Genomic DNA, 19,773 nt, shown 5'->3' with positions numbered 1-19,773 from the left:
TACCTCTGGGATTAGTCTTTTTGCAAGGGACAGATGGATCTGGAGAGTATGGTGCAGAGCATACTCTTACACCCTGTACCTCTTTCTACCAAACTTAACACCTTTCTAATATTAGAACTTTTTCTCCATTAAGGCCATCCGTGTTTCAGAGTTGCTACACTCAACTGTACTATTTAATCGCCCTTTCTACTACCTAAGCTCTCAACTTTTAGGACCCATAGAGTCCAGCTAAACTCCTTCAGTTTAACTGAAGGTAGGTTTTCAATGTATTTCCAGAGACAGGGGGCCAGTGAGATAAGATGGCCTGACACACAAGAAAAGTATAGTGCCATCCTGCATTTAACTCTTCGGTACGTTGAAAGCAATATGCCTGCAAAGGCTGGTCAAAACTCAATGTTCTTTGGGTAGAACACCATCTCTCTATCTAAAATATGGTATTTCATGGAGTGCAGCATCTTTTGCTGTTGTTGTTGAAATCGGTCTTTTCATTTAGAAAACTGAAATCTCTGAACCTGAATTTCCATAGGAATTGAGCCTATATAACTTGTATTTGTACTTGCCTGGTTGCCTGTAGAGCATCTTGTCCATCAATCAATAGCCCTCATAGCACTCTCCATGAATGGACTGCTGTGTCTCCATAATTATGCACAAGTATTTTAATCTGGTTTATTTTACAAGTTGGTAGTGATGTCCTGGGACCCTGCTGGCACACACAGAAACCAAGGAATGTCATGCTTGTGTCACTTGTTCACACATTGCTGGGCTGAGCTGGAGGGGATTTATCTTAGAATCTGCCTGAAACACTTGGTCAGCGAAGGTTCTGCAGGTTGTAAGGATAATCATATGAAAATAGTCTCTGGCCAACAGTGGAGTGGTTCATTCTTCATTTTACTCCTCCTTAGAAGATTAGGGCTTTAGCTCCAATCTGTGATTGCTTCATTAACATCAGCAAAGAATTGTGTGCGCACACTGACCATCTACTATGTTGCTTTGCAGTACTGAGTTCTGTAAGCATTTGTCTTGTGCCTAGAGACCACGGCTGATGTTACTTCTTCAGCAATCTTTAATTATTCATTTAAAGAGGAAAAGCTCGTACTGGAAGGACTAAAGAGACCCACACCAGAATAAAGTACTTATTTGAGATGTAAAAGGCTGAAAATAATGTTCCCAAACTGGAAAGACAAGACCCAACCTTCATATCATGCATATCAAGTAATTATCTTCACTGTCAGTTCACCAGTCTCCCTGAAGTGATACCATCCTGGCAGTAAGAAAGCTGAGCTGAAATTCTTGCAGCTCTGAAAAAAAGAATGTTTTGTTTGTGTTGTGATGTTTTCACATTGAAAAAATGGCCCTGGAAAAACTTCATCTAGCCCTTCACTCAACTTCCTTACCTGCTCCTTCTTGTTTACCAAGCCCTTTGATATCATCCAGCTGAAGCTAAAAGTGGACTCTGTGCCCTCCTAGGAATCCAAGCTTCAACTACAACTGTACTCCAGTGTGGTTCAGGCACCAGGGAGCAAACTCTGCTCTCAGCATGCATCCTTACATGCATGAAGAGGTACATGTGAATCACTGTAGTGGCGCTTGGAGCAAATGTCCTCCCAAAACTGTGCTTTGCAGTGGAAGAGAGGATCCACACAGGATGGAAGTGCTCTCCTTCCCTGGGCTTTGCCATGCAGCCATGCAATGCCCTCTGCATGCATTCCCTGCCCCGTGACTGCTTTGGGGCACTGTCCATGGCCTTCGTGGTTGCAAATGGGGAAAAGCATCGCAGCTGGAAGCCCAAAACCCTCCGTGAGCCTCAGTGATACCATTCCACCTGTCCCTCATGCTGGGTGCATCTTCCGTTCGTTGTCAGCGCTCGTTAAGACCGAGGGCATCTCTCTTGCTCGCTCTGCCTTCTCCACGTCTCCGGTTTCACTGGAGCAGAGTCAAACAGAGCCGAATCCACGCAGGGTCTGGAACGGATCAGCAGGTCAGCTGGGAATGCCTGTCAGGCAGCCAGTGCGCTCCCTCCCTTCTCGCTGGCTTTCTTTGAGGTTTGTAGCTCTTCTGCTTTCTTGTTGCTATTGCCACCCTCCCCACACTCCCCCTGCTACACACCAAGCACCCAGACCTTTCCTGAGCACTTTACTTAATCCCCAGGATTCTTTATATAGGAATTAATCTTCTCGTCACAGTGGGAGAGCTCAGAGGGAGGGGGTACATTTATCTCTCCTGCTGAGGTCTAGAGTTGCATTGCTGTGATTATTGGTGGTAGCAGCGTGCATGTGTCTGGGGATCTGTGTTTAGCTTCTTCGTTTCTTAAACGGCACAGGGGCAGCAGCCAGGCACGTTGGCAGCTTTGCTTTCTGGCTGCATTGTCTGCTGCTAGAGAGAGAGATTGTGAGTGGGGAGCAGCATGGCAGAACAAGAAGCCAGTGGCTTGCAAGTCCTTCTCTCCACCCTCCAGGTAAGAACAGCTTGAACTAATGAGAGAGGTGCTTGGGCTTGTTTTCCTCTTTAGTTCACCAGCAGCGACTTATTGGGCTGAGTTTGTTCTTAGATGCTCCCTGCTGGCTTGTCTTGAAAAGCATCAGCACAGGAGTCCTGAGCTGCACCTCCCATCCTAAAACGCCTTTATGAAATGAAGTTTCACTATCCAAAGATGAACGCTGGCAATTACTGCTATGCATCAATCACCGAGCCCTGTCTGCAGGCAGTGTCTCGGCTCCTGCGATCTCGCTGTGTGCAGCAGGGGAGTGAGGGAGGTGTGAGGAATCGGCTGCTTTGCGATGAATGGGACCTGACAGCACCGTCAGTCTGCGAGCGAGGCGAGCTGCAGCAGCGTGCAGCACTGCTCCGAGCGCTATGGAGAATGAGTAAACAGATCTGCCCGGAGGCTGCAAGTTGCTCCCTGTCAAACTCTCTTCACCAAGACCCCGAAGCGCTCTCAGGAAAGTGGCAAAACCTGAGGTTGGGCTTGGTGAGATGCTGGGAGTGCTCAGCGTATGTCCCTGAGGAGCAGAGGGGAGGGAAATGTTCCACTCTGGGATCACACTTGTTGGATAGGAGAAGCATTTCTTTCTTCGTCTGTAGGGTATCCCCTTGGTTCTCTTTTCCCCCAGCATGGATGTGCTCCTAGTGGTCTCACAGGAGATGAGGCATGACCCACCCTATGAAACAAGGTGCGTGTTTTGGAAGGGAACCTGTGCGTTCATGAGATACCGTTATGTCATGAGTGGTGGGCAGGAATTGCTTTGCTAGGACATGCTGCTTGTAAAAAAAAAAAAAAACCAAGCTTTTATACATTTATGGTGAAATTCTACTTGTCTGCATTTCTAAGGCGCCCTGATCTGGGTCAGAGCCCCACAGGGACAGGAGTTTGGGGCACTGTGTGCTACAGGGTCTTCACACCTAGGGCAGCAGCATCTTCTGAAGGCTTCATGCATCACCACAACCTCACACTGCTGCATGCACAGGAGCAGGAAATAAGGAGCACGCTGTGTGAAACAGACTTCCCTCCTGGGTCAGCCCAAGAGCTCGTGTCTCTCAGCCCTGCATTTCTGAAGGTTTTTGTGACCCATCAGAAATGTGTATAGACGGTCGTAAAACCCCATGGTACATGATTGACTTCAAAACCATAGCTGTGTATGGTGATCAGCCTTGACATATTTATCCAAGCTTATGTAACTGTCAACAACTTTTATTTCTCATACCATAGCCAAACCCTGGTGTGCCCTCCATGGCACCCTGTGGCGATGAGTTCTGCAGAAGGGTACACACAAAAGTTGTTTACTGTTCTTTTTATGGCAGTGTAACCTGGGGACAGAAAGGGACAAGGCACAGGAATAAATTGGGATCTGCGATTCATTAGCAAAGCTACATGGAAGAGGAAGAAGAACATCTAGAACCACTGCAAGTGACAGAATTGGCAAAACTGGAGGGCTATGGGCAAAAGTGCAAGGTTGCTGAGCATTCGACCAGTGTTACAAAATCTAACCTTAGCACAACAACCTTTTTTCCAAAAAAATCATATTCACTTAAAAAAGAGCAAAGGGCTTTACACTGTTACGTTCTGATTCCCCTCCTTCTCTCTTACCTTCAGCCAAAACTTTACCAGGGTATCTCTGCAATGCCATCATCTGCCTCAGGTACACAAATTCAGAGATAAAAAGGACCTTTGCTAGTCACAGTCTGAAAGCACTGGCCTGGGAAATAATGACTTTTGTTGATGTTTGCCTTTGCTGATATAATCTCTCCACACTTTGTTATTTTCTCCAACAGCTGTCCAAAACACAGTCGCTTTGTTTTTGTGTCCTGCCAAATTTCCAGTGCAAGTTCATATGATTTTATTGGGTATGAAGAACATATCTGATGAATACAGCAGGCTATTCTGCAGGACAGTATTACTGTGTACTTTCCATTTGTCTTACCACATAAATCTCCTTTGAATACTGAAAGCTTTCAGCTGAAGCATGAGGGAACACTCACCCACCAAGCTGGTCTTTACATACCTCAGAACAAAACCAGCTTTTTTCCTTCAGTCACCCACTCAGAACTAGTTTTGTACCTTACTTTCAAGTACTGGCATGGGTAATTATTCCCAATCTGAAGAATGTGCCCACCTGAGAAATGCTCTGTCACCTTCAGCGGAGAGAGCAATCCATCTCATCTCCTCCTGGCACAGACTCCTGGTCTCACAACCTGGCTTTGGTAAGGATGGTCTCACACAGACCAAAACTCAAACACTGTGCACTTTGTCATAGAATTCCTGCTCCAGTCAAAGAAAGAAGCACATTTGGTTTTTGAGTTCTTCAGAACTGTTAACAGAGCAAAAAGGGAGCATGATCCTCCAGTGACAGCACAAACCCATGGAAGCGTGACTCGTTACAGATGTTCTGAAAAGTGACAAGGTGAAAAGCAAAAGCTGCTTTTAAAGCGCGGCTGCATTTTGTCACCGAAATGTCACTGCAGGGAAGACATGACATTTCAGATCCCTAGGTAAGAAGTGCTTCATTGCTTACAAGGTACAGCTTTCAAATGTGATTTCAGATTTAAGAAAAACCTATCTCACAGGTTTTGTAACAGTATTGCAAAGCCAAACCATTAGGAATTTTCAGTTATTTCTTATTTTGCTTTTAACCCCGGTACTTTCTTCTTTGCTCTCTCTTCTTGACTCTCCTTATCCCAAGTGTTCCTACAGTTATCACCTCCCATTTGTCTACCATCCTGTTCTGTTCCCATCTCTGCATTAGGGTAATGTCTTCACACCCAGCTTTGCACTGCCTTTCTTAGCAGCACAGTCCCTGTACCAAGGCTGGGCTGGTTACTGCTCTTCACTCTTCTCCCCAGTCAAACCTTGGCAGAAATCAGCATCGTCCCCACATTCAGCTTATGTTCAGGGGAGAAACTCTGACATCTTGTTTTGCAGGCAGCCTCCTTAATGCCAAATCCCAGGCAGATTTGGGTTTAGATCCCTTATTTATTTTAATGTCTGGAGGAGGTATGTGGACATTAATTAAAAAATATAATTATCAGTAACTAACTAGAGCAATAGAAAACTTAACCCAGCATCTTTTGTTGTGTCCCAGATTATTGAATCATTTGTGATTTCAGAGCATCCATGTTGATACTGCTTTGTCCCAGCTTCATCTCACTCCGTCCTCCAACTGGCTACAAATAAGCAACATTTTGATTCCTTCCCTGCTTTCTACCTTGCTTGCCAGGCCCAGACATGAGCCTGCCTTGGTTCCCCCTGAGAACATCTCCTTATTCCATGGCAGTGTGCACTGTGTTGCCTGAGGAGTCCCAGATTTCCTGTTGGCTCTCAGCATGGTGTTCACATGCTCCCCGAAGCCACACTGTCTGCGTGCATATTCCACTAAGCTGGCAACCCTTAGGGCTGTTGGCAGATCTTTGGCTCATACTGAATCCTACTGTGTTGGCCTGCAAAGGTTTCCGAATGTTATAGTTCAAAAGGAAAGAGGTGAAAATCTTATGTATCCGTGAGGATGTGATTTGTGTGAAGGGATTCCTGTCTGAATGACTGTGGTGCCCAGCAGGGAAGAGATGCAGGATTCACTGTTTGCTAACTTGAACCTCTCTGTTCCATTGCGCTGCTTCTCTCAAGCTATTTTGCTGGCTGGCTGACAAGGCAGTTCTATTGTTATCCTAAAGTCAAGTGGGAAGATATCTGTACTGCTCCAGTGACAATGAACATAAATGCATTTTGCAAAATGCTTTTGTCTCCTCTGCATCTTTGCACTTACGCAGTCAGCAGAGCTGCTGAGATTCCTGGGACTGAGCAAAATGGATGTAAAATACCAAGAACTTCTCAGCAAGCAGAATGCCCGCTGGTTTGCACAGGAGGTGGGAGAGCTTGGAGTTTGGTTCTGTATTTTTGGGAGGCAGCTTGGCACGCAGGGGTTAGTGGAATACCCTTACAGGGAAGAAAACTCAGCTCAAAACCAGATGGTCACTTTCATGTGGTTCATTAACTGTGTTTTATTGAGATTGTTATACCTAAAGTAAACAGCAGTGGATTTAGTGTTCTCCTATTCCTTACAAAAAAATATTCTAGCTTTGGAGCAGCAAAAGCAGTGCAGTTAGGTCAACAAGACACTTGGTTATGGCATTCCAGGGAAAATCCATCATGGGGAAACACTGGATGCAAATGCAGTACTGGATGTCAATGCAGTATTGTATGGGAATTGCTTAGTCATGGCCTGAACCAATGATTGAGCACCTGGTGAAGGGACACAGCCAGCCCTGGGAGCACAGGTGAAAGCAATTACTGGTTCTACCCCTCCCTAAGCCTCATTTAAGGGCTGGCTGGGACAAAGGAAGGGTCTCTACCTTGAGGTCTGTGCTTTTGGAGTATGTGGAGAGTGCTGATCTTTAGATGGGTAAGCAAATCTTTCTTTCTTTACCTGGGTTGTGATAATCACCTTTTTTGGGTAATTTAGAACTGGTTATCTGCCATTGCCTTTTCATGAAGACATAGTTTGTATGTGCTCATTTTCTTTTTTAAAGAAGAAATGCTGCTCTGTAGGTAGTCCTATAGAGATAGTCCAGGCCAGCACCCCAGCTTTCAGGGTCACCACTCATTCTTTCTGCCTCAACTATCTCCTTCTCTCTGTACAAGGAGAACCTAAGCGTAATTCAGAGCTCTTCCTGGCTCACCACCATGGGGCACCACTAAGCAGGAGGAGCCCTTGCACCATCAATAGAGAAAGGAGGCCAACATCTGGCCATTAACCCCAAATTCCTGCTAGGCCGTGGAAGCGATATCAACGTTTGGTATTTTTGTGAATCCGTGCAGAACACTGAAAGCTCTCAGAGGCAGCTGAGGCACGTTTTGGGCTCTGCTGAAACCCTTCCACCAGCTGAGCTCAAAGCAGGCTTTTGCTCTGTCCTCAGGCTGGCTGCAGCTGTTTTCCTGAGCATGCTGCCAGCTCCTCTGACAATGCCTCCAGTTGGGCTCTTCAGAGCTCCCTGTGACTGCATTAATGAGAATGTAGGACCTTAAGGTGCAAAATCTACCCAGAGACTGACCGGAGCAGCAATAATGACAGCTGGGAGGAGCAGGAGAGTGCGATGTTTTTTGCCCTCAGAAATCTGAACAGAACTTTCTGTGCCCAAGAAAGAAAGTGGACTTCAGTCTGTCTTTTTCCTGAAGACCCTCTGGCTCTCTTGCTGCAGAAATGCAAATGTGGTAGGATAGTTTTGTCACTAAATCACTTGAACGCAGGGCTGGAGAAATGGGTTACGTCCCAATGCATCTGGCTTAATCATGTGTAAAATTGCTAATAATCCCACTGTGCCTCCCATTGGTGTTAGAGAAGATCAGGCAATTAATATTTGGAGATGAAAAAGTGAAGTTTTGCTGAAAGCATGATTTAAAAAAAAAAAAAAAGCAAATCAATAATTCTGTTTCAGTATGGGGCTTGGGTTGAGCACAGTAAATAATGCACAGAAGTACATGTTAAATGCTGAGGACAAAAAGCTACACAGGGCGATTGTCAGGAAAGCATGCACTGCTCATCCAGGTGCGGGGGTTTTGTGAAATAAGTTTTTGTGTAATAATAAAATAAAAAAAAATTCCAGGGGGCCAAATGAGATGACACAAACAGTTTAAAAGCGTTGCTTCTCAACCTGACTTTGCACCCACAGCCAGGCTGTTTAACTTACACTGTTTGTATGTACTATTGTGGTATGCTATACCACAGCGAGCAGCTCTATATTGTATATTTTTGGACAACTGCAGCATTACAGATACACACACTAAACTACATTATGTAAGAAAGTAAATGCATTTCTTTAAAACGCACACTTTCGCATACAGTTCAAAAATATTCAAATGCATTAGGTTTTCTATTTGTAAGTCACAAATATTGTTGATGGTTACTTTACTTCCATGGCTGTTTTGTATGCTTAATATTAATATACTACGTCAATATTTTTGTGTCAATGGAAAATTTCTACCTTCACCTTCTTTTGGGCTTCAATAGTTTCCCTCTGTGAAATACATGAAGAGTTGTTCTCATACAGAGAGATGTTTGCTTGAATAGATCTTGCTTATGTTTCTTTATACAGCGTAAATCTTATTTCCAGTTTATTATGCTACATTTTGCTGTAATGATTTAGCAATCCTTTTCACACACTTTTTCTATCCAGTGCATTGGAGCAATTCTCTTGGCTTTATCTGTAATGGGAAAATATGTCTGTGGTAGAAAATGCATTCATGGACATCTCTGAATGACAGTTTATTACATTACACTTAGCAGAGAGTGCAAGAAGGCTGTATTGAGAAATGGATGGGCTGATATCGGTTAACTTCAGCAGCATCTTGTAACACCTGCAGTTTCATGGATGTGTGTTAACAGGGAGAACAACGCTTCCAAAATGCACTGGGGATTTAAGAGATGGGGGTGGATTTTGTGCCACTCGTTCTGGGATAGCAGGGCTGAAAACTGCCCCTGGAGATGTCCCTGTTGTAGGGACACTGCTGTTGTGTGATCACTCCTGTTTGTGTCAGGTAGGCAGCACCGTGCATATCTTCACTCGTGAGAGAACTTAAGGGGGAATTTGTGTTTCTGGGGTAAGAGGAGATAAAAAGCCCCTTTTTTTTTTTCCAAAGGGCCCAGGGGAAGTACAGAACTGAGGTGATGCTTGCTGCTAGCTCCTTATGAAATTAGCCATGCTCCCAGGGGGAGGTGACCCTTTGCTGCACGTGTTAGGGTTGATGTATGGAGACCTGAGAGCCTCAGGCTTTCCTGTCTTTGCAAATCCCGTATCTGCAAACACACTAATCACCCACGCTTGCTATTGTGCTGTGCCAGACTTTAGCCCCATGACTGTGTTCTTCTCACCAGACCTGGATGTAAAATAATTCCCTGTTGCCTTTCTCTGTTCTGTTATAAGCACTTGTCTCATGGACTGTCTATGTGCACCTGTTGGCCTATAGAGCCTGATGCGCTATGGGACAGAAGCGCTGTTCCACAAGCTGAAGCCGTTCTGCTTGCTTAGCTTGCTGCTCTTCTCCACAGGAAAGGACTGTGATTCTTGATCAGAACAAGCTGATTTTGGTTGCCAGGGGAGACTGGGGCCGGCATGAGCCTAGAAAGTGGTGGGACACCCTCTCTGAGAGGGGTCTGCAGTCTTCTCCAAGGACACCCAGATGGTCTAAGGCAATCTCACCTGGCTGTCTTTCTGCTCCCCACTGACAAAACCAAGTTTGATGCAGAAGGTGGGGAATGAGTGTTAGAAGGAAGCCATACAGTTTATTCTTGTACAGCTCTAGGTATGAATGTCCAGCACAGCTGATATGAGTGGGTCCTCAGTGCCTACAGTCCTGGAAGCTGTGTGCATCAAAATGAGTGGGCTGTTGTTTTGCAAAAGACAGTTTAATTTCAGAAAAGATAGTTAAAGCTCATTTTGAAGCAAGAATATGAATCAGTGAAGAAAAAACTAATTCACATCCGTAACTCAGTATTTCCTGATGATCCGTTGCACTGTTAAGGCTTTAGTTTTATTTAGTGGAGACCTGCCATATTATAAAGAAGTTTACGGTTTTTAGAAGTCAAGAATTTGTCATTTGTCCTCTCTAGGAGACATGAAACAAAGATAATAGAGACCCTTCTGCCCACAGGCAGTACTAAGCTACACAGGAGAGAATGAATGTTTTTACACTGGGTATTGATTGACAGAATAACATCTGCTCGACAAGAAATTCCCTGAGCAAAGTGAAACCTCCTTCCCTTAAGGGATTTTGAGAGCAAGGCTGTTTTTTTTTCTTCTTCATGATTTCTTCTCCAGGAAGAACACAGCTTTTTTTTTTTCCTGAAGGTGTTGTAGGTTGAGTTGGAATTAATGAGAACAGCAAAACTTTCATGGGGAGTCTTTTTTGAGAATTGAGTAATTCCTGCATAGAAGAGTCCTGTAGGAGAAATAACTAATCCACCAAGGAATTCTTGGCTTTTTTCCACCTTTCAACAAGGGATGCTTGAAGGCAGAACAGTGTTGGTTTTTTTTTTCTGACACTAGAGACATGGAAGCACTAGTGTTGCATTTTACTGCAATCCACTACTGGGAAGTCTTTTATGTGCATTAATTGTTGGTGTAGTTTACAAGCAGAGATTTCCCACTGAGCCTGATGGGAATTTGATCCCTATAGTAAATGGAGATTAATTCTTTCCTGCTAGACCCATCTGCTCCTCCACACTCTTCTACCTATTTCCTCCCTTTCAACAGACAGAATGGTAGGGTATTGATGGCCAAAACAAGATTCCCGGGCTTTATTCTCAGGACTGCTAAAATCTTCCTCTATCAAATTCACTTAATGTCTGTGCCTCCAGATTTCTCCATTTGACTGCTAAATAGTCACAAACTTCATCTGTCAAATCTGAGCGCTGGGGGTGCTAGTTCACACTGTTCCCAAATTAAAGGGTAGAACAACTTACTCCATGAGCAGATGACACTCGTGCATTGCAGAAAATCAACTCAGCTCAGATGGTCCTCTACCACCCTCTTATTTTTGTGGGATTCCTTCTGGAAGGCCAGAGTTTAAGATTACAGTGAAGGTAAAGTTGGCTCTCCATTTCATCCAGGGTTAACCTGACAAGCAGGAGTGTAACAGGGAGGGAAAGCACAATCAGTTCACTTGGCATAGGGAATGCCCACCTGTCTGCCCTGCAAAGGAGGGGAGGGGGGAGAATGGCCCACCTGACCTTTCCCTATGATTAAAATACAGATCTGATGAAGTCAGAGGAACAAACTGAACTGCCTCTTTTGACCCTCCGTTTTTCCAGGAATAAACTAGCACCATCCACATGGAAACAGTTTCTGGAGAGGGTACAGGAAAGCAGAGGTACTGCCCTGATTTTTCTGGCCTCTTCTTTGGGAAGGTATCCTGCATTTGAATGGCCACTTGCCCCATGTTAGCATCCCATAACAAGGGGAGAGGGCTTGAGATGCCAAATGAAAAAGAGATTGTGTGCCTGGCTGTGGTTTTCTTCAACAGTTTCTCTTCCAAAAGGACTTAGGTCACCTGATCTCCCCATAATGCACAAGGATTTCAAGGGGATAGCTGGAAGTAGAGATGCATTAAAATGATTCTCATCTGAGATGAAAGCCATGCTTATTAGTGGTGTATTTCAAAAGCTCCCATAGCAAAAGCTGTGTCTCACTGAAAGTTTTGGAGGGTTTTATCTAAAAGGTGGTTATCAAAGTGTCTGACTGATCAAACAGATGGAAAACTTCCTAGCTGAGTTCTCCTTCTGTGTCCTAACAAAGCTTATGGAGCTCTGCTCTACCAATGGTCTCCTTGAAATCACGCTCAAACAAAAGAGGACACAACTACTTTTGTAATGGTCTCTCCATGCTGGCAATGGATAAAGGTATTGGGGGTTACACTCTGGCATGCACCAAATCTCCTGGTGGGTATTCCCAGCATAATTCACCTTGCTCTCAGAAGACAGATGCTGTCTCAGACAGGACACTGAGCTCGTATTTTTAAATTTAACTCCTGTCACTTTTTCCTGGAGTACAAACACAGCAGTGAGCTCATTCATTGAGCTAACAAAATGCCTCTTAGCTTGACTGGCTAACAGTTTGCAAGTGCTTCTTTGCTGCTGAACTGAATTTAATATGGTGGTGTGGGCTTGCCTCTACTGGGTGTCTTACATGGGATATGGGCTAAAGAGAAGTTTTTTTATTTCTGGATGGAAAATGGCAGACCCTGTCATTTTTTTTTAAAGTTGGCAGAGAACTGAGGGCTTTGCTTTTTAGAGGTTGTTGTTAAAATCTAAACAGATGGGTCTCAGCAATGCAGTTAGACAGATGTTCTGCTTTACATTACTCGTAGTAATACTTTGAATCATTAAGAATTTGGAAGCAGAGTTTGCCATTCATTATGGATGCTGAATTTCATTTGTTGTTTGATTTTTCACTTAGGCTGGATGGGGAAAAATAGGTTCTTCACTTTCAGGTTCTATCCCCTAAGAAAATAAGCTGTGACTAACAGTAGTTATTAACGGTATGCCTCCACTACCCATACCTCAATCATCATTATTAAGTGTTGGATGATTGAAGGTATATTCATTGCTGCTACAGAAAGCACTTTTGAAAGTGGAGTAGACTGACATAAGGACACTTATCTCAGCAAGAGGAAGGACTTCTGTGAGCCTAAACTAAAATATACCTTATAGTGCTGCTTTTCTTCACTCTGTACAGGTTGATGTCAGAGTAATGTGTATCAAATGGGAGTATTAGCGCTGGAACAGAGAGAGAAGCCTGAAGTGAGTGCAGCATTATGGAAGGAAATGCCAGGGCAGGCCAAGAGTAGACAGAGGGCCCCTGTGGCTTTACTGTGACCTGCCTAAGCAGGAACATCAGAGAAAGCAAGGACAGCATTGTCTTCATCATAGTCATTTATTTCCACTTGCACATGCTTGCATTTTCTGTGGTATTCAAAATCTGTGGCTTTGTTAAAAAGCAAGTACATCTGGAATTTTTCCAAGGATCTCCTGTACTCACTTGTACTTTGAGAAATGGCTTTGCTTGGGAAAAAAAAAAATCTGTTAATTCATAAATCCACTTCTTTGAAAGACAGAGTATCCTCTAGAGTGACAGCTACAAAATCTCTCGAAGAAAAATTGTAGCATGTTTCATGATGTTCTTTCATCACTAGTAGAGGAAAAGAGAACCACAGGTGAATGGGAAAAACAGATCCCTCCCTGTTAAGTTTGGGCAGCAGTTGTGTTAAGTAGTTGTAACAGAGCAGCATTTGAATGAGATGCTAATATTTTAAAATATTTCAGTAACAGGTAAAGTAATGTGAAGTACAGGTATAAACTGAAGTATAAATGCAAGAAGCACTAAGAAGCAGTAGGTGCTAGCATGCATACAGCAGTTGTGCAAGAATAGCTAATGCCACATAAAATCTTATTAAGAGAATATGAAAGACACATGTTAGTTTAACTTAGGAATTAGAATAAAAATAGAACTTAAAAAAAGGGAAAATGTGGATGATGTAACATTAAATCCAGTCAAATTTTTTAGGTGTTGTAGGCAACTTATGGTGAAATAGGAGAGGACCTTTGAGAATTTATCTGTAGTAGAAATCAGAGGAAGAACTCTAGAAGTATTCAGAGGGATGTCTAAAATTCTTCAGAATATCATGTGATTTGATTTACCTCAAAGTTTCCTTGTTCTTTTAATGCTTCCAACTTAACCTTAAAATTTTCTGTCATAGAATAATGTGCTTTGCCATCAGTTCTGCATGATAAAGGAATTGCTCTATTACAGATGCATACGTGAGAGGAGGAAGTGACAAATGCAAACTATGTATGAGGAGGAATTTCTGCAGAAGGATATCTCTATTTTTCTTAACATATAGAGAACTTTGGCAAGAGGAAAAAGCAAGGAAGAAAAAGCAATTTATTTGCTGAAGGCATCCAAGAAATTGCAGCCCAACGGGGCGTAATTCTGGCAAGTATCTGGGTGCGAAAGCTTTATTGGTGTGACACACTAACAGTGTGGCACGGATGATGAAAAACCTTGCTCTGAAGTTAGGTGAAATAAGTCTGGAGACTTTGTGACACAGCAGGTAAAACTGAGGGCTCAGATCACGATCTATGTGCCTCTTAACTCCTGTACGGATGAATAAAGTGTAGCATCTCCCCCATCCTTGGTTGCAAGGATGAATATCCCTTCAAAAATAGGGCTGGGACTCACTGATGTTATTTCCCAGTTTGGCATTCAGATTCCCTATGAGGGATAGGTCTTCATCTTACTGGAATGGACATTTCAACTCCGCATCTGGTTTTGCAACTGACTCATGTAGGTGATGCCTAAGTGCATTTCCCACCATGAGGTGATATTTCCCTGCAGTAAAACAAGGGACAATGAACCTGATACTCATGAGGAAGGATACAGTGGGGCAGGTGTTAATTAATGTTTGTGAAGAAATCTGTGATCCTGTGATGAAAGGTGTTATGTTAGTGCAATTTATTGCATTAAATATAGTAAAATTCCTTGGCACGGATTTCCACAGTGTTATTCACCAAGTTATTTTGGCTAGAGATCAGTTCAGACGAAGCTGTTACGTCTCAACACCTTGAGTGTTTTGAAGACATTCAGATTAAGTTTGGACTTTGCCCATGTCTGCCTTGGAGCAGTTCAGTCCCACAGACTGTAGCACATATCTTTGGAGAACAAGATCTAATTCTCAATGAACAGGAGTGAAATCCTGCTCAATAATGTGGAAGAAGCTGGCTTTCAGACTGTTTCTGCCCAGTCACCTAGTTGACTGCTGTTGATGCAAACAGTACCTCATTACTGAACCCAGCAGTGAAGTAGTGTGTTATAGAGAGAATGTTGGAGGCTATCACACTGAAGAATAAGCAAGGATGACAAAAAATCTAACTTCAGGTCAATGGAGATGGTGAAAAAAGCCCAGCATCTGATTGCATCAGGTGAGAGAGGGAAGTTTTTTTTGAGTGTTTGTTATATCCCTTGGTATAAAATCCAGTGATGCACAGAGCTTGGCTTGGTATTGAGCATCAGTAGGAAGGAAAATGGCTGGTGCTTGGGTATATGGGGTGTCAGCAGTGCTGGACACAGGTGTGAAGGAGCAAGCAGAGCTCGCAAACAGCAGCAAGGGCTCTTGGACCACGTGTCGTGCTCTTGGAGGCCCCTTGGCTGCCCTGTATACAGTTTGAGGGCTATGTGATCCCACACAGCTGTGAATGCCTCTCTTGTAGGATTAAAGAGGTCACTTAGGACACTGTCCTAGCAGCAAGGTCCTCCTCCCAGTCTATCAATAGAGCCTTTCCCTTCCCCTCCTCCTTGGTGTTTCCTGACCTATCTGACTCCTGAACAGAGGAAGTCCAGGTTAGGTGAGACAAATGCTGTTTACCACAGGGGACAGTGGCAATGCTGAGGATACTTAGAAGTTTTAGGAGCAGGAGCAACAGGATTGTAACTTCTCAGGATTCCTCTAAGGCTTGATGATGGCAGTAATGATGTTTAAAAAAAAAGTGCTTTAACAATAACAAAACTTTGGCTGTAATCACTTGCAGTAATTCTTTATTCTGAGGTTCCCCAGTGAAATTTTGGAGATCCTTGAACCCTTTTTGTCCCTCCTTGTATCCAACACTGCCAGTAACCCCTGAGTGATGAGAAAACACAGCTGGCTGGCAGAATAGTGAGGCTGAGGATGGGGGCACACAGGGTATATTGCTCTCTTATTTTAGCGTGAATTTTTAGTTCCTCTTAAATTAGAAAAAGCAATCTGCTCTGGCAGGATGCAGAATATAAGGCAGCAAGCCTGGTTTTACAGCTATTGTGAGACCAGAGATTCAGGTGTGGGAAGATGTCCAGATGGCAAACCCATACCACCAGTGCTGTGGAGTAGCTGGGTCTGTGCACACCTTTTCGTCACTGGTGGCAGAGCATCAGAAGCAGAATCTAATTTAAGTGTTAATGCAGTTATTAGCAGCCCAACAGTTTCTGGAGGTCTCAGGAGCAAGTGAGGAGAGATTGTACTTGGCCCCAGGCTTGTACTGGTTTTAGCAGATGTGACTGCACCAGGATTTCTCTTTCATGGACTCTGAGTGCAGGGAATGAGAAGTCTTCTTGCAGATGCAAGCATCATTACACGGACAGTTAGGCTTCCGACTGCTGCTATTTGTGTGAGCAAATTTATTAAGGGTAGGAGAAGAAAGAAGGACATATTTTGAACATGTCAAATCCTGCTTCCCTGTTTAGAGACAGGCTATTTTAAAACAAGCAAACAAACAAATAAAACCTGGAACTGGACATCTGATCCCTTGACCTCTCAAAAAAAAAGCTCTGGAAGTTTGTTAGTACAGACCTTTCTTCTGACTAAGTAGTCACACACTATATCCAACAATTAATTTAATAGGAGTACTGTCAGAAAACACGCTACCCGTTGCCCTGTGGGAATGACTTCTTTAATTCTGCATTTATAATTTTTGCTGGTGGAATAACAGCTTCATATTTCTTTCCCCCCAAATGAAATATTTATTAGTAAACATCGTGCTGCACAAATTAATGCTGTATGATTTCTTTCCGGCCATTCTCTCTTTTTTTTATAACAATAATGCTTATGCTCACAGTAAACACTCTCTGTAATTTGCATGTTTTATTTGGAGGGATACTTGCCTGTGGGCAAAAGCTGTGAAAGCCCAAGAAACACACCAATGACTGAGGTTTATGGAGAACTTTCATTTTAGGCCATTGCTAACGTGGGTACTGAGCTGACAGCTGCTGTCCTTCAGGTGGGACAGGAAAAATAATCTCTGGGGGCTCTTCAAAGCCCACAGGAAAAAAAAATCCCGGGAGTCTTCCCTGCTGAAATGAGATTACCTGTTTCTGCGGCTTAGTTGTGATTTTACAATCTTGTCTTGGGTAAGTAACAACTTGTCTTGGCACCTTCCGAGCAGCAGGACAAGCAGACAGGAACTCGTTCCCTGGGTATTCCTGGGTGGGCAAAACAACCTGAGCTGCTGGTCAGAAGGACCTTGGGGTTGAGCTGCTCTCTGAACCCAGTGTCACTCACTGTCCCTTACTGCCCATGTGCTGTGGTATTTCTTATTTCTGGCTTTCTCCATCTTCCTGCTGTTTATGTATGAGGAGCTTTAGTCTAGCTAACCAGAGCCCTGGTGTTTCAGGGATTAATTCCCAGCAAAAAAGCTCAGAGAGGAAAGCTATCAGCTGGGAGCTGATTAAATGCCTCTAAAGTCAGCCCCACAATTCTCCCAGTTGGGTGAGAAGGGCAGCAGGCTTCACTGAAGTAAAGCTAAGATGAGGGGCTCGGCCACAAAGTATAGCCATGCTTGATTTTCTTAAGTGATGCTTCTTGTTACTTTAGCCCCTGTCCAGCTGCAAGCCATGAAGGCAGGTACAGCCTGTTCTTAATATGCAATAATTTGGTTCTAATTCCAAATCCTTTCAGTGAAATCCTGCAGGAGGTTGGTGATTTTTGTAATCTAACTTGAGTGCCTGGGAACTTCTCTCTGCTCTCATTCCGCCTGTATAACATGAACGCATCTTCATTAGTCTGTGCTCGTACAGATACTGTATGCAACATCCACAAGTGCTGGCAGGAATGGGGAAATATTTAGCAAGAGGAGTTTTACATCTCTTTGCTTAACGCTTTTTCTTGAAACATCAAGCATATCTTTCAATAAAAATAACTAATGTGTTTATTTTAACTGGAGCTGGGTAAGTAATTTGCATTAAAGAAATTACCCTATTCATCTTTTTTAGATCAGGCACAAGTTGTGACTTCCTCAGTGTACTTACTGTTCAAAAAGATTTCCTGAAACCTTAAGAATGAATTTGTTGGCAATCTTTCCGCAAACAGTTTGGTGTAAGCATTAATTTCAACAATTAATTCTAGTAGAACTCCATGTCCAAATATCTTTGATTTTTGAGCATCGCGAGATAATTAGTCAAAATCTGACCCAGCTCTAGTCAACAGACAATTTGTCATCTTGTAAAACAGCAGCATCTTTAGAGTTGTTTCTTTTTGTTTATTTATTTGTCTGGCTATTATTAATTGGAGCTGTGCTCTTCTGTGGTATCCTGTTTTATTCAGTGGTTGAAATCTTGGTGCCACTGCAGTTACCAGGAAATACATTTTCTAATGGACCCTGGGTTTTATCCACTGTTCCAGCAAACACAAACCATCCAATTCCCTCACTAGTAATACCGGAGGAAGGGGAATGATGAGGAACCAACCCAATCAGAATTTTAGTATTGAAATACCAGGAGTAAATACTCAGATAAAATATTTGGCAATATCACCCAGCTCTAATTTGCACATTTTAAAGGCTGATCTTTCATGTCCCCTCAAGTTCTTTGTTCATCTGAGCCCCTGGATAAAGTGCATGGAAATTCAGAGGATATCTTATGTCATCACTATTTGTGTTAATGGCTTAGGAAACCCACAATCCAATCAGTTAAAATAAACAGTCCAGTGTAATAGGAGCATAAATCAATGAAGACTTCATTACTGAAACCTTAATGTGTAATCCATCCACCTACAGAGGAAAGGGATACTGAGAGGCAGCAAGACAAAACTAGGGGGCTGATATTTAAAAAAGGTGCTGGGAACTGTAACTCTTCCTGGAGTCAGTAAATTTGGTGGGTACTCATCACCCCTGACAGCTTGCTCCTGACTGCTAAGCTCCTATGCTGAAAAACGGTAAGAAATTTGGGAAGAGCACTCTCATTGCTATTTATTTCCTCTGAGCATATTGGGAGACTTGAGACAGCTCAAGATTGTGGGCTAATGAACGAAGGCATCAACTAGCAAAGTTAACCTATGACTGAAACTATCCGTTACCAAGAAGTAGCAGTATTCAGAGCTGCGATCACCCTGCTGCAGCCTTTCCTCTCTGCTTGCTCCCTTGAGCCAGTACCTTGAATTCGGACGCTCTCTCTAAGGTGAGAGTTGTAATACATGGTGGACCATGAGTTACTGGATTTCACTGGAGCCATATATTCTGTTTGTCTTGGCTGGGAAAGAACCAGTAATGCCATCATAGGGACCCTTTTGGCTTTGATATGGTTCACAAGAGGGCTGAGATCTCCCAGTTGATGTAGTAACAAATAGAAGCAGCAGACTGGCACAGCGGGCATGGGCCATCTCAGAGATGGGGATGAGACATGCACTGTGGAATTTAGCTAACTACAGAGGGAGCTTGGTTGGAGGGAGCTGCTGACCATCCCATAGCAGTTCTGTGACATAAGTGGGAGCTCTGTCTGACAGTCTGAATTGTGAAGGCTGACCAGTTTCCCTGCTTCATTCCCACGTCTCGCTCAGGGTACACCTTCCCCCACTACAACAGTGAGGGGGTGTGATACAGACCTGCCTAATCAGCTTCACCATCCTCAGTGCCGTTTCAGTTTGAGCTGTCACTTTAGCTGGGACCCACTGGAAATCAATTGTCCATCTGCATTAATAATGCTCATTATTACAGAACTGACTCAGATTTTCCTTATGTTCTTATTATAATTTCTTTTTGCTAGATGTTACTTCTTGATTTCTTGCCTTTCATGTTCAGTTATGTACTATTAATCGTGTCAGAGAATGGTTGAGTCATTTTGGCTGGTAAAATAACCACATACATCCAGAATGGGTACTAGTAGGTTTAATTTCTGAAGCACTTCAACATTCAAGAGCCATGTATGTGTAAGATATTATTCTATTTTAATAACTTAATGGGTGATAAAGTGATTCTGTTCTAGCTTATGTGA

At 43.3% G+C, this 19,773-nt stretch overlaps 1 protein-coding gene across 4 annotated transcripts in view; it reads left to right on the top strand.

Annotated features, from left to right (window-relative positions):
* Positions 6,819-19,773, top strand: part of AGBL1 (ATP/GTP binding protein like 1) — a 271,623-nt gene continuing 258,668 nt past the window's right edge. For all 4 annotated transcript variants that reach the window (XM_021407578.1, XM_021407577.1, XM_021407579.1 and 1 more), the window contains exon 1: positions 6,819-6,890. In XM_021407578.1, coding sequence (XP_021263253.1) covers positions 6,864-6,890 — 27 coding nt within the window. In that variant the 5' untranslated portion in view covers positions 6,819-6,863. The remainder of the gene's footprint in view (positions 6,891-19,773) is intronic.

Source organism: Numida meleagris, chromosome 9, assembly GCF_002078875.1.
Source record: "Numida meleagris isolate 19003 breed g44 Domestic line chromosome 9, NumMel1.0, whole genome shotgun sequence".
Lineage (NCBI taxonomy): Eukaryota > Metazoa > Chordata > Aves > Galliformes > Numididae > Numida > Numida meleagris.
The sequence above is the reverse complement of the archived record's forward strand: the minus strand, read 5'-3'. Positions and strand labels throughout refer to the sequence as shown.